This window comes from Bombyx mori, chromosome 1 (assembly GCF_030269925.1).
Source record: "Bombyx mori chromosome 1, ASM3026992v2".
In the NCBI taxonomy this organism is placed as follows: Eukaryota; Metazoa; Arthropoda; class Insecta; order Lepidoptera; family Bombycidae; genus Bombyx; species Bombyx mori.
This window is the reverse complement of record NC_085107.1, coordinates 15,792,657-15,806,302: the sequence shown is the minus strand read 5'-3', so window position 1 is coordinate 15,806,302 and position 13,646 is coordinate 15,792,657. Positions and strand designations below refer to the sequence as shown.

At 34.8% G+C, this 13,646-nt stretch overlaps 1 protein-coding gene across 23 annotated transcripts in view; it reads left to right on the top strand.

Annotated features, from left to right (window-relative positions):
* The window catches only part of LOC101742568 (protein AF-10), a 44,172-nt gene that overhangs the window by 7,383 nt on the left and 23,143 nt on the right, over positions 1-13,646 (top strand). For 7 of the 23 annotated variants that reach the window (XR_009973879.1, XM_062670212.1, XM_021352567.3 and 4 more), the window contains 11 exons: positions 1,902-1,934; positions 2,572-2,721; positions 3,364-3,457; positions 3,786-3,842; positions 7,084-7,239; positions 7,792-7,927; positions 8,016-8,226; positions 8,583-8,678; positions 10,309-10,421; positions 12,257-12,344; positions 13,098-13,193. Coding sequence is in view for 22 of the 23 variants with exons in the window: in XM_062670212.1 (XP_062526196.1) it covers positions 1,902-1,934; positions 2,572-2,721; positions 3,364-3,457; positions 3,786-3,842; positions 7,084-7,239; positions 7,792-7,927; positions 8,016-8,226; positions 8,583-8,678; positions 10,309-10,421; positions 12,257-12,344; positions 13,098-13,193 (1,230 nt within the window). In the remaining variant the exon portion in view is untranslated. Of the gene's footprint in view, positions 1-1,901; positions 1,935-2,571; positions 2,722-3,363; positions 3,458-3,785; positions 3,843-4,315; positions 4,337-7,083; positions 7,240-7,791; positions 7,928-8,015; positions 8,227-8,582; positions 8,679-10,308; positions 10,422-12,256; positions 12,345-13,097; positions 13,194-13,646 lie in introns of all 23 variants that reach the window. The other 16 variants (XM_062670243.1, XM_062670214.1, XM_062670193.1 and 13 more) reach the window with 15 other exon arrangements.

The window sequence follows — 13,646 nt, the reverse complement described above, 5'->3', positions numbered from 1 at the left end:
AGAAATCTGGTTGTATGATTAAGGAGCAACGTCCGAAACGCATATGGATCGGTACCACCGTTCGTCTGCTGTTAAATAGCAATACGACGACAGTACACCGAACACATCGTTGTTTCCCAAAAAGATGCATGGGCATGGAAGCTGGCATCACGGGAAACGCAATATGATTACCATTTAAAGTTAAAATATACAAGACCATCAACATCACCGGTTGCCCTAAGAATCTTCTGATTGGGTTCTAATGGTCTTGTATTGTTTAACTCTGTAATTTACTGTGGCTATCTTACCACGCACTTACGAGGGATTAATAATTAAATAACTTTGGTCACTAAGTATAGGTAATTAAGTACAGTTTAGAAATATTTCGATCATTCTCACATTCGATGATCGTAGCCTCATTACACGTAAACATATGATTTTCAATTAAATGGGGCGTTAAATAATACTAAACATGTATATAACGACTTGCAAGGACTGGGAATTAACAATTAACATTCATATGCCTTACTATGCTTCACCCTATGCGTTATAAACCGGCACTTCACGTGGTGACTAGAGTAAAGAAGACCTTGTAAAATAGAGGCGTTGTGATAGATAGGTAATCAATCGATCACCTCGATATCTATGTACAATAACGTAGGTATATAAATCATAATAAATTTTCAAATGGACAAATCGATCAGATTGGCTTTATTGGGTTTTGTTTCTCATTTAGCATCACGGTGTTCATATTCTTAATTTTATTTACTTTTAGCGTATTCGTACAGATGCCAAATATATTATATGCTGAATAAGTGAAACATGGGCGCCATGTGAACTGCCTTCTCACGCAAGCCGATCGCGTACGGCACTATGCATTTCGATAAGGGTACCTTGAGACAGTTAAACACGAAAATTGTGTATATTCGTTAAAGAGAACCAACGCTATGTCATGTGCCTAGTTGATAATATGTAATAATTGAATGAACAATTTTGATGCCCGCAATGTTTATTTTTTTTAATTATATTATATATTTATAACTATAGCTTGATCGCACGCAAGCTAAAATAATACTAGGGTCAATTTTGAGGTTTCCATTTATCTCAGTAATATTTCGGGAAAATTATGAACACGACAATTGTGAGGTATTCTGTCGAAAATACTGATAAGCTTAGAGTGGCTCCCGAGGGCGGTCCACTGTTCTTGGCGTCAATATTATTATATTTGTATGTTTGATTTAAATGCTCTAAAGCAAAAATGTTTACTACATGACAATAAAACCAAAAATATGGAAAGTAGCAATTTTGGTCAGATAGTTATGTTATTACGTTATGTTACGTCCGTTGTTATTTTTGTTCACAAAATCGTAAAAAAATGTCTAACCCGTGTTAATATTATCTTCAATTTCTTCGGCTTGGGGACTTAAACATCATTCGATATATTAAAAACTCCATTCAGTAAACAAGACGCGACTCTCTTTGCATTTTAAAAAATCAGAAGTGGGTTTTGGATTTTTCTCGTTGAATTTATACCGTATGTAATAAAGAATCGAGTAATGCTAACGAATCATAAGTTATTTCCTACTTATACATACTTGGCTTCAGGCGATCGAATTCATTTAGTCACTTAAAATCCTTAATGGATTATAAATATAATTAGATATAAACTCTAAAGTTCTAAATTCTACCAAGAATGAATTTCTCGAAAATATTAGGCATCTTAGGTAACACGTGCCGTTTATACATGACGTTGCTATTAGTTGTAGTTTTCTTTTTACTATTTTTTTTAATTTTCTTTTTATTAATATTTTTATCAGAGAATTAGTCTCAAGGTTCCACAAACGTGCTTATCCCTTTCGTCCGCATGTATAACCATTCATATTAATTTTTCATTCATTAAAACCACATTGCCTTTCTTTTAGTTTACCAATCACGATGTCACCGTCGTCGCAAAGGTACTAATCATTTCATTCATTCAAATAATATTATTTTTTTATATTTATTTAATGTATGCGCATTGCTAACGTTCCTACTACGCTTCTATCAGTTACACAAAAGTATACAGCTTCACGCCGAAAAACACTAAAGTGTACAGTGTAGTTTAACCAGTAAGTCAATTGCTAAATAACTTCCCCCGATTTTGCATTGCTTTGGAATTATCGTTGCTTTTGTTTAAAATATTAATAATATTTAATGGAGTAATTGACTTTCTTCTATTGAATATTGCATAAAATTGTTTTGATACTTTACTGTTTGTGGTTAATAAAATTTCTAATTCCTAATTAAATAACAATCGTAAGGCTTAGTAAATTAAGTCAAATACTCTGTAACATTAAGTGGCATATCCTACGCTTAATACTTGAATCTAAAATGCGATAAACGTAATCTCTATCAACACAAAATAAATGAAAAACAAATATTAAACCACACACGAACGCAAAATAATATCAGATAAAAAAAAAATAAAAAAAAATACGAAAAATGGGACAACATTATAGTGTATGCTGTGCTGCTGAGTATATTCAAAGATGAATAATAATAACATTACGGTCATTTGAAACCAAGATGCCTAATAAACTCAGTTGTTTATAGAAAAAGGGTGGCAATGTGAAGACTATTCCGCCGTACAAGCCAGTCCCTCATGACAGTCACTCGAGTGACTCGAGCTGCGAAAAGGAGGGCGGTAACTCTCCTGTGACCACCGGAAGTGTCACGCCAACACATGCTGGCAAATCTAAAGGGGTACGTAAGGATAATGAAATACAGTAAATAAACATAGGTTTTTTTTTTATTATGATATTTTCAGAACTTGTCCGGGTTAGGGAATTAATTGTGTTCGTTCGGAAACACGGATCGTGACTCGGTAGAAACGTTTATTGATACCCATATGTGTAACGAAATATAAATAAAATATTTAAAAAAAAACATGCGTAGCGGGAAAGCTAAAAAAAATGAGTGTTTGTGAAATAGAATTGATCTTATTTACCTCTTTGTTGATAATTGAACTATTTTTCTTCAAATATGATATATGATCGAAATATTCCTGATTCTAAAAACAACGTGTCCGTCATATAGTTGATGTAATCGACGAAGTATTTCGTTAAAATGAATTCATCTGAATATTGTAATTGTAAAAAAGTATGGACGTCTGGAGATATCGTTAATCGACAGTTAATTTAAGTACGAAAACGTTGGTAAATAGCGCCAGAAATGAATGAACGAATTGAAAAAGAAAAATAATTTTAAAAACATGAATGATGAACATAAACGAAAATGCCAATTAACTTACTGAAACACTAATGTAATAATACATTGTGAATATCATTTTCCTTGTTTGCTTCACTTAACGCGTTGACGATAAAATTTAACTGTGTTTTTTTGTAGCCCGGACGCAAATCGTCGCACGCTAGTGGCTCAGGTTCTGGCAAAAACGCTCCTTCAACATCGAAGGCTTCGACTAGCACCGTTCAGCCTATGGGTAAGTAACGCAACACAACTGCGTCATTACTAAAAGCACTCTAACGGTAACATTGTGTTTCAACCAAGCAAGCAAATGTGTAAAAATCGGCACGAATCTGTTATTATTTGTATCGAAATAGGAAAGTGAAGCCTGTGTGTGATTTTAAGCAAATATATTCGATGTTCGAAGCTTGATAAAAGGATATCATAGTTTTCACTTTACAAATTAGAAACGCGCCGAGAGTTCATGCTAATGTAACATAGTATTATACGTTATTTTTAATTCTCACGTGATGAATGAACGAATGATGTTATTTTATTTTTCATTTTCGCCCGCGCTCGGACAGAAACGGACCCGCCTGAAGCTCCACCGGTATCGCGTAAACACAAAAGCGGAGACAAAAGTGTGTGTCTGAATGTTTTGTGTAGTCGTCGCATGCAATTAGTCAATTTGATGTTGTTAGATGTAGCTGGAATTTGTGTCCCGTGACGGTACACTTTATTTAAACTTTAAGAATAGAATAGAAGGAAATATATATGTATGTTTGACTCTCGAAATATTCAAGGCTGTAAGATGTGCGCCGCCACGGGGTTTGACGTAGTGTGGCCATGTATTGGTGGTATTTAGGTACAGTGTTGCCATGTATTGGTGATGTATAGGTACTTAGATTTTTTTTTGCTTAATTTACAAATAAATTACAAGTTCTAATTAGTCTCTCTATATCGTGAAAGCATTTAATTACGTAGAAAATGATCACTGAAAAATATAGAATGCAAAAATATTTTCCATTGCCCTAATGTTCTATTTGGCATTTCATATTATGTAAACAAGACGATTGTGGAATTAGAAACAAGTTATCTCGTTTTAATTTTACAGGCGGCCAAAGGGCAGAGAAATGTAAGTCGTTTTGACAGAGTTCTTTGAACTCTTGAATAATTGTGTCAATATTTTGCTGTTCTTTGCGTACACGTGAATAGTTAGTTGCACGAAGTTTTATTGTGAAATTTATAAAATACTTAGGTATTTATTCGTATTACGCATATAAGACAAAAAAAAATAACAATAAATTAATTTGAAACAAAATTCCACTCGAATTACAAAGGTATAATCAAATTAAGTATGTCAATAGATAATGTATTTGTTTATTAAGACTTTTTAATAGGAAAGTTACCTTTCTTCGTGTAACGAATAAAAATAATTCAATATTAGGGGTTAAAGTATGAAATTGCCGATTTGTACTGAAAAATTGTAATTCGATTTTTTTTTCATTTAACATATTTATTTAATCAGAATATCTACCATTATTATTTATACATTGCTGCCATCTAATAGAAAGGTCATTTATGCCTTTACGATAGAACTCTGGTGATCTAGATTCTACTAAGTGTGTGAAAGCATGTTGTACTGCCTCCTGGGAAGAAAACTGTTTTATCACGTAGAAAAATCACGAAAAAAATGGTAGTCCGTTAGAGCAAGGTCTGGCGAATACGGAGGGTGACGAATGGTTTCTAATTGCAGTTCCTGTAGAGTTAAAACGGTTTCTCGTGCTGTTTGAGGTCACGCGTTGGTAAATTCATGAGTCGGGGCTGTTTCACTGCAAGTTTTGCTATCATTGTTCGGCGCTCGGCACACTAGACTTCTGCCGTTATTGCTTGATCAGATTGGAGAAAGCTATAGTGAATAACACCATGCTGAGACCACCAAACAGTTACTATTACCTTTTTATTGGTAAGCTTTGCTTTAGGACACTGCTGCGGCGTTTGACCTGGGATCAGCCATTGCGTTTTCGCTTATGGTTTTCGTAAAGAATCCACTTTTCATCACATGTCACAATTCGATCTAATATTCCTATCATTTCTGTATCGATTCAACAAGGCAATACAAGTTTCAACACGCGTTTCTTTTTGCAGATCAGTCAAATCATGAGGCATTCATTTTTCATATTTTTTTATTTTATGGATTTGTCACAAATGAGTCAATATTGTTGGTAAGGTAACGTTAACCCATGCCGTTAATTCCTGTGTAGTTTGGCTCGGATCAACTTCCACCATCTCTTTCAATTCATTATTATTCAGATCTGTGGAGTCTTCCACGTGGTTCGTTCTTCAAATCAAAATTTCCATCACGAAAGCGTTTAAACCAAAATCGCACGGTGTGTTCATTAGCAGTCCCCTCTCCAAACGCAACATTGATTTTGCGAGCTGTTTCTGCAGCGTTAGTTCCGCATCGGAACTCGTATTAGAAAATCACACGAATTTTCGAAGTATCCGTCTTTCTTGTCTAAACTGAATAAAAAAAACAACTGAAAGTCGATAATCGAATGTTGCACGTTTTTAAAAAGTAGAACCTCTTATGTACCATTTGAAAAAGTTTCACTCAAAAATCTCAAACCATGAAGGTTCTATGTCGATTCGAAGTACCTACCTATTACAATAAAACGGCAATTTCATACTTTAACCCCTATTTTTTTTTAAATTTCTAAATACAAGTTTCGCAACATGTTTAGCACAAGCTAGTTTCAGTTTTCAGTTTATGCAGCTTTCAGAATTAAATATAATACAACACTTCAAGTCCTTTTCGCTAGTAAGACGTTATTACTGTGTGTGTGTGGTAACAGTAATAGACATCTTGTGAGTCCGCATGGGTAGATACCACCTGCCTATTTCTGCCGTGAAGCAGTAATGCGATTCCATCAATTCGTTGTTCTATTAAAGCCGAGATCTTAGAACTCGTGTCTCGAGGTGAGTGGCAGTACTTACGTTGTAGATGTCTATGGGCTCGATAATCACGGTGGGCCGTGAGCTCGTCCATCCATCTAAGCAACAAAAAAATGTTAAACTAATTAATTTTGTAATAATACGAAGTTGATGTTAAGGGAACTCAATTAAGAGGTTGAAGCTAGGAGACTCCGATACTATACTACACTGTCAAGAAAGTACCGAGAAAATATCAATGATACACAACATTTTAGTTATTCATCCAAATTTTATCATCTCCAAAATATGCTTCATAGTAACAATACACTTACGCCCACGAATTATCTATTTCAAAACATTTTGATTTTTGGGAATTGAGGTTAGTTTTCGCTGCGATTACTCCTTTGTATCATCTACGAAATGAAAATGGGTGCCACCAAGTGCTAATTTGAGCTTAGGAAAAATAATGAAGTCGGCCGAAAGTACATCCTAATTAACAGATGCAACTCAAACTCCGCGTTAATACGTAAAACAGTTGTGCCAATATAATAACAAACGAAACCACGGTTGACTTTGGAACCATAAACAAATCAATTCCCGATACTTTTTTGACTGATCATACTTATTACCTTAAAAAAAAATCAATAATTCGAGCCAAATCCGATAAAACCATTAAGTAATCAAGATGATCAATATTTCAACTTGCTCTTGAAAATTAGTCTTGCATGCATATCCATAATAGGTGTAGTAAGTCAGTATGTTATGTGGTCGTATAAGGAGCAGCGATAATATATTAACGTGCATTATTTGGCAGCTTATTCAGAACGACTATTCTTGTTAACAAGAAACTAGAATAATTTGTTACAAATAAATAATCGCTGGTCCTTTTGTGTGAGAATGTTTGCTGTTTAGTTTAGTTATTTCACAATATAATACAACAATGTATAGGCGGAAAATCTCATCACTCGTCAGACAAAAAGAAGCCGTCGCCTTCACGGCGTGGCTCGTCAGCCGGTGACGCAGGCGGTTCTGGAAGCAAATCGAGCACCCCGGCGCCGTCACCTCAACACTCTGCAGAAACATCGCAAACTCAAAGCGCTAAAGGTATATAAAACAAGAAAAAAATTCAATGGATACAATTGAAGTATAATATCTTCTCCTGTTTCTTCACCTTGTCCCACTTATCCAACTAGGTAAGATCAGCACAGCTAATTTTATCTTCCGTTCTCATCTGTCAGCCGTCATCTCGACACTCACTCTCTCTCTTAGTCATATCGACATTCACACTCTCCATCCATGTCTTCTTCGGTCGACCTCTTGCCCCTTTACCTTGCACTACCATTTCCATACATCCCCTAGTCATATGCATCTTCTCTCTACGTATCACATGTCCATACCACGCTAACCGCCCGATCTTACAATTGAATCAATCGAAATACTCTAATTAGAAATGGTAAAATTTGTATCCAAACAATTGGCTACATGATCGCAAATAAGTTACTTGTTCAAATAATTTGCGATGGGTTTTTTTTTTATTACTCAGGGATAACGTGTTTCTCGTGTTCTCTCTCTGTGATTGCAAGCTCATTAAATATGGATTCAATAGAAACACGAAATTATTTTACTTTGGTTTTACGACCAATGATTATATTTCAGCGGGTGGTTCGACCCCTAAAGCACCGCCGCCGCCAGCCTCGCCGAGCGGTTCCAAGCCTCCCGAACCAGTGGGAGTCATAAGCTCGGTAGCGTCTGCTACTGCGACCCCCGTGTCCACAATTACTGCTCCAGCTAGGTTCGTAATTACGAAAACGGCGATAACAAATTGATGAAAATCGGAAATAAATAAAATCAATTGTAAACGACATACATTTTCAATATAGTGCTGCGGTATCGACGTCTGTGGTACAAATACCTCTGCCGAAGCCGACTTACCAAGAGACAGTAATCACGAACACTGAAGCGATGGAAACGAAACAAACGAAAAAGCGTAAAGCTGTAGCGAGCGCTGCAGCTGCTGCCGCCGCAGCCGCCGCCGCCGCGGCCGCTGCCAATGCGGCTCTAGACTACGGACCGAGTACTTCATCAGCCATGGTACATAGGACATATGATTTAAAGTCACCTATCAGTAAGGCCAGACGCCATAACCTCCCTATAGAGTTAGGTAACCTTTGCCCGTTTCAGAAACACAGAGTACGAGATTGTTCTACGTAATCTCCAAATAAAAATTTTTTGCGAATTAAATAAATAAAAAAATCGAAAATTAAAATATGACGCGATGCATAATCGTTAAAATTTACGGGGTCACGAAATCGCAAAAGTCTAAGTGAAAATCTAGATTTATATAGAAATAAAATTGTTGATTCGTGTTTTATTTTGAAGACCCTTCCTATTCATTCCATAAGAATGAAAATGATTCTGGTATCATGGTGCCCGTTTCGGTTTGACAGTTGGATGCTAACGGTAACATACCGGGCGGCTGTAATTGGGAGGCGGGGCCCTCGTGTTCTTCAGAAATGCAAGAACATGAAAAGTACATCAAAAAGGTACGTTTTGTGGATCGCGACCCGGTTAACGTTGGTATGAACCGAAAGGAACCCACGCCCCGAATGGAGAACCTCCCCTTTCTTTTCGATTTGAAATTGGTTGAAAATTTGCAATTTGAATAGTTCTCTAACGACATACGTACCTTTTTTTAATTCTGGTAGAAATTTCCAAACAACACACACGCATATATTTCGTGCTTACTTCAGTAAAGTCTTAGATGGGTATTGATTGAGAGGTACATAATAAGTGAAGCTAACCGTCGCCCAAGGAGGTTTTACAGAAATCACTAAGAATTATTTGTATAACGAGCACGCATCATCCCCTATTTTAATCGATCATACCGTCAATAATGTGAAAAATGAAACGTAACAGTTTTTTTTTAATTTTTATAAACCAGCCTGCCTAACAGCTCTTTTGGCTCAAGTACTTTTAATTTTCGTTTCACATTCCGAATGAGATGTTTCTATATCATTACTGAGCAGCAATAAAACGAAAATAATTATTACGACGTAACCTAATGATACATTATCGGTATCTTAAAAAAAATAGATTAAATTTCGTTAAAATCTGTCGTATACTTTAGGGTTTCTCGGATTTATATTCTTGGAAGATATAAATGTGTTAAAAAATATAATATGAACATAGCCATCTTCGGGATCATCAGCATTGTGATAGTATTTTATTAAACGTCGACGAAAACAGTATATTTAGATTTTAAAAAATTTATTTTTTTCTCCTACCTACGCCGAAAGTTCGATTCGGAAAGTTTTCCTCCCGCTGTACAGGGAAGAAAGACTAACTTTTCCTCCCTGGGTACTGACAAGTGCGCATGCGCGTTAGTGTCTACGTCTGCTCTCACGCACCTAAAATTCTCCGCCATTGTTGTGCTCGGGTAATTTGCAATATTGTGTTTAGTGTAAAAGTGAAATAAACAAAAGGCAATAAAATTTCATAGTGAAGTATTAAACAAAGATAAGTTCATCAGACGGTTCTTATTCAATTAGTAGTAGTTTATTTAAAAATTTAAAAAACAGTTAAATTGTTTTTTTATGAGTATGGTGGGGCTCCGTCCCTCTACCCCCTGCCAGGGCTTCGCCCCTGAACCTCACCGGGGCTTCGCCCCTGGACCCCGGCTCGGTACTTTACGAACTTTCGGCCTGGTAGGAGACAAAATAGTATTTTTTTAAATATAATAAATAAATATTTTACACGCGGGAGGAAATGTGCAGTGCACAATGTACTATTGGATTAATCATCATTTAGATTATTTTTATTAATAAACCACGTATTAAATTCCTAATGTTTGTACATCGGACGATATCCGACATATTACAGAATTAGAGCAAAAAATATATATTAGTTCGCATCACCTAAACTTACTACCTAACTGAAACCAGCTAATAAATTTTTTACTACTGTTTAAAAGAAAAATTACTTTGAATTTATTTTTTGTTTATAAGCTACGAAGTGCGGAAATTAAATAGTGAATCCATTACGCGCATTAAACTTTAAAAGTTTACAAACTTAAGATTCAAAATTGTTAGATCGAAGTCTATTAAAAATTAAAAGAGTAATTCGGCTTGAATAGCACGTATTGAATTTTCATACTAACTGTTGAGTTCCTTGTAGGCTAAGACGGATCATCCCGAGCCTCTGAACATGCAGAGCCACTACAACCCGATTGCACCACCACCACCGCCTCCGCCACCAGCCCACAGCCCTGCTTCTCAACCGAGCCCTAGGTAACTACCAGACATTAACAGACAGACATCACCAGACACCAGACACGTTCAAAATGAGAAGACATAAACACAAAACACTAATTTAAGTATTTTGAGTTTAGTATGATTCTTAGTATTCCCATAGCTTTAACTCTGGCACAATTTTCAACAAACCTTAGACACAGTACACATAATTTTCGACGGCAGCAGACCAGCCTGAAACATAAATATAAAAATTACCTATATGTACCAGAATATATAAATTTTAAGTAACGCACCTATTTGCGTTTATGTATTTGAGTAAATAAAACTTAAAAATTAATAATAATGAAAACAGTTTTGTTTTGCAGTATTACAAGATCGTTGTCCAATTTCCCGCCCGAAAATGTTTTATTGTTTTGTTTTGTAGACTGTACGCAATAATTTAAAGTACTTATTAAACTATGCAAGCATTATTAGTGTGTGAGTACATTAAATTAATTGAAGAAATTATTGAGGATCTTCCTTGATTTCCTAAATTAAAATTTTTCTTACAGTTCTCAAAGTATTGTTAAAATATAAAAATAAATAATTATTAAAGATTTGCTTTACGATGCTCTTTTTATATTTTAATAACAACAATTTTTTTTATTACACAATGTATTTTTTCGAAATAAAAAGATTCTTTTATTTCTTTTAAATTCTTAAAACAATAATTTCTAACAAAACAATAATGGTGTTTGCTTTTAGATTATTTTTGTGTCCTAGTAGTTTTGACATTAATTCTTGTATTAATTGGATTAACAATACAGGGTGAATATTAATTGGGCATGTAGTATAAAGATTCAATGGAAAATAATTAATAAATTCGCTTGATAACAATATAGAAGTGTTCTTGGGCTAGGGGTTGGCCCCGTAAATATTTGATTGGGTATTCGAGAGGGGATCTGTACAAATAAACAATATAATATAATAAATATAACATATAATATACATTAAAAAAATACAAAAGGTAATGTATTATATTTTAAGAAGTGTTGAATCCTAGGCATGACACGCAAGAAATGAATGAAGGTGGTCTGCTTTTATACATTTGATCCAATTGACTCTGGAGCAATAATGTTTTATTGAATACCATTGGAGAGACATCGAAGAAAACCCAAACATAACTTAAAAACATTTTTAGAAGACTAACTTCATACGTGACGCTATATGCGCGATGCTTCTGTTGTATTCTAAATTGTTTGTCCTCAATACACTAAAGAAAGACAGCAAATAACGAATTCATTTCTACTGAATTTACTTTTGGATGGAGCACGCGAGACTTGCGCAAGCGCAGACAGATTGTTGCTGTTCATATCGTTTCATCAGAAGTGCTCGCGACAAAAAAAAGAAGAAAAATTCAACCATATCAAAATATTTAAGACTTTAAGCTGTGCCCGCGACTTCGTCCGTGTGGAATTTATCAAAACCTTATTTTATTCTATGACAATTTTAGATTTTTTTCTCCTTATTACATCAGCTATCTGCCAGTGATAGTCCCGTCAAAATTGGTCCAGCCATTCCAGAGATTAGTCGGAACAAACAAATAGACGAAGAGACCGACATAAATTGTAAAAAAACGTTATTGTGTTATATGTACCGTATATACATTTATGCATATAGTAAAAAGTGGTTATTTTATTATTACAAACAGATACTTAAATTTTATTTATTTGTATATATAAAATGCTAGAACAACCTATAGTTGTATAATTTCAATAAAGTTAAAATAAAAATGGTTAGTAGCACCTAGCAACCCTGGTGCGGATGTTACCACATCTCGCGGTATTCTCGTACCGCAGACAAAAATGTTAGTTGTATCAATGTGTGAATAGGTACCATCACAGACACCTGCCGAGCCCAATGCCTGGCCCGAGCGGTCTGAATCCTGTATCGACTATACGATCGCCTTCACAGCCTCAGGTGAGTGCGCGCTTTGACATTCGTAAACCCACGACGAAGCTGAACATTCACACCGAAGCTGCAACGTTAGCAATATTAATATCATGAAAATACACTCTATATTGTCGTTGTGTTGTGACGCAATTAACCCTCAAATAATATGTGTAATGTTATTTTAGATGTTTTATATTTATGTACGAGTAATGTAAGCTTAATCGCTTTGACAGCGACAGCATGCTTAAATAGAAACTAAAAAAAAAAAAAATAGTATGTGTGATTAGTAAATAACAATACCTTAATATTATGTTGCATGAATTTTTTAAGTTTGTGCTAATTTAATGAAATTTCTCAAAACAATATTATACCATCAGTAAGTGATAAAATATCTTAAACTGAATTAATAGTTAGACAATACAGTGTATTTTTTTTAATATTTTGATCTTTTCCTATCCGAATTATATAAAAAAAAAAAACATAAATAGGTCATAATTTCATTAATAAATTAAATTCACTAAAATAAACTATTAGAGCAAATCTATATTATTTCATTTCCGTAGGTTAACTACGATTAATTAATTAATCCTCTCGACCGGGTATCTGTAAACGGATTCCCCAGCGTTAAAAAAAAAGAGTGTTAACTATGAAAATGATAATTTAGTTTGAAGTAAATATATCACTAACAAGCTACGTACGATCGCTATAGACGCAAGGCTTGTTGTGATTGACGCGGAAACAATAAGAGCGTACCTACTAATAATAGCTTGGGCTGTGTAGGGCGGGAAGGCCGACCGTGACGGACCAACGTCGCTCCTCGTGTCGGTGCCGTTACCCTCCACGAGCCATGGACTGAACCTCTCCGCACACCCACAGGTTTATACCGCATAACCTGAACGCACAACTGACATTAAAAAAAGCATCATTCTATGATTTAAATTTGAGAACGTTATTCTTTCTTGTAACAGGCACAACAACTACGTTACTTTAAAAAAATTTTTAAAAAAATTGTGATTTCGATTCAAATTGAGATTATAAAATATATTTAATCGATTAATCGATACGTATAGTCATACTGGTATTCGTTATATACATATATTAAAAAAAAATAATTAATTCATTAGACTGATTGAAACGTTTAGTCCAATCGTTCCCTCAATTCTTAAGATCAGAATAATTGAAATAGTCTTGCCTAGTGTTAGTCTACGATTTTTTATTCGATACATTTAGCACCTAGTATAATCACTGATATTTGTTCAATATACTATGAATTGGTAATATTATAGTAATATAAAACTGTTACACGATTGTTTAAAAGAAATTTAAAAG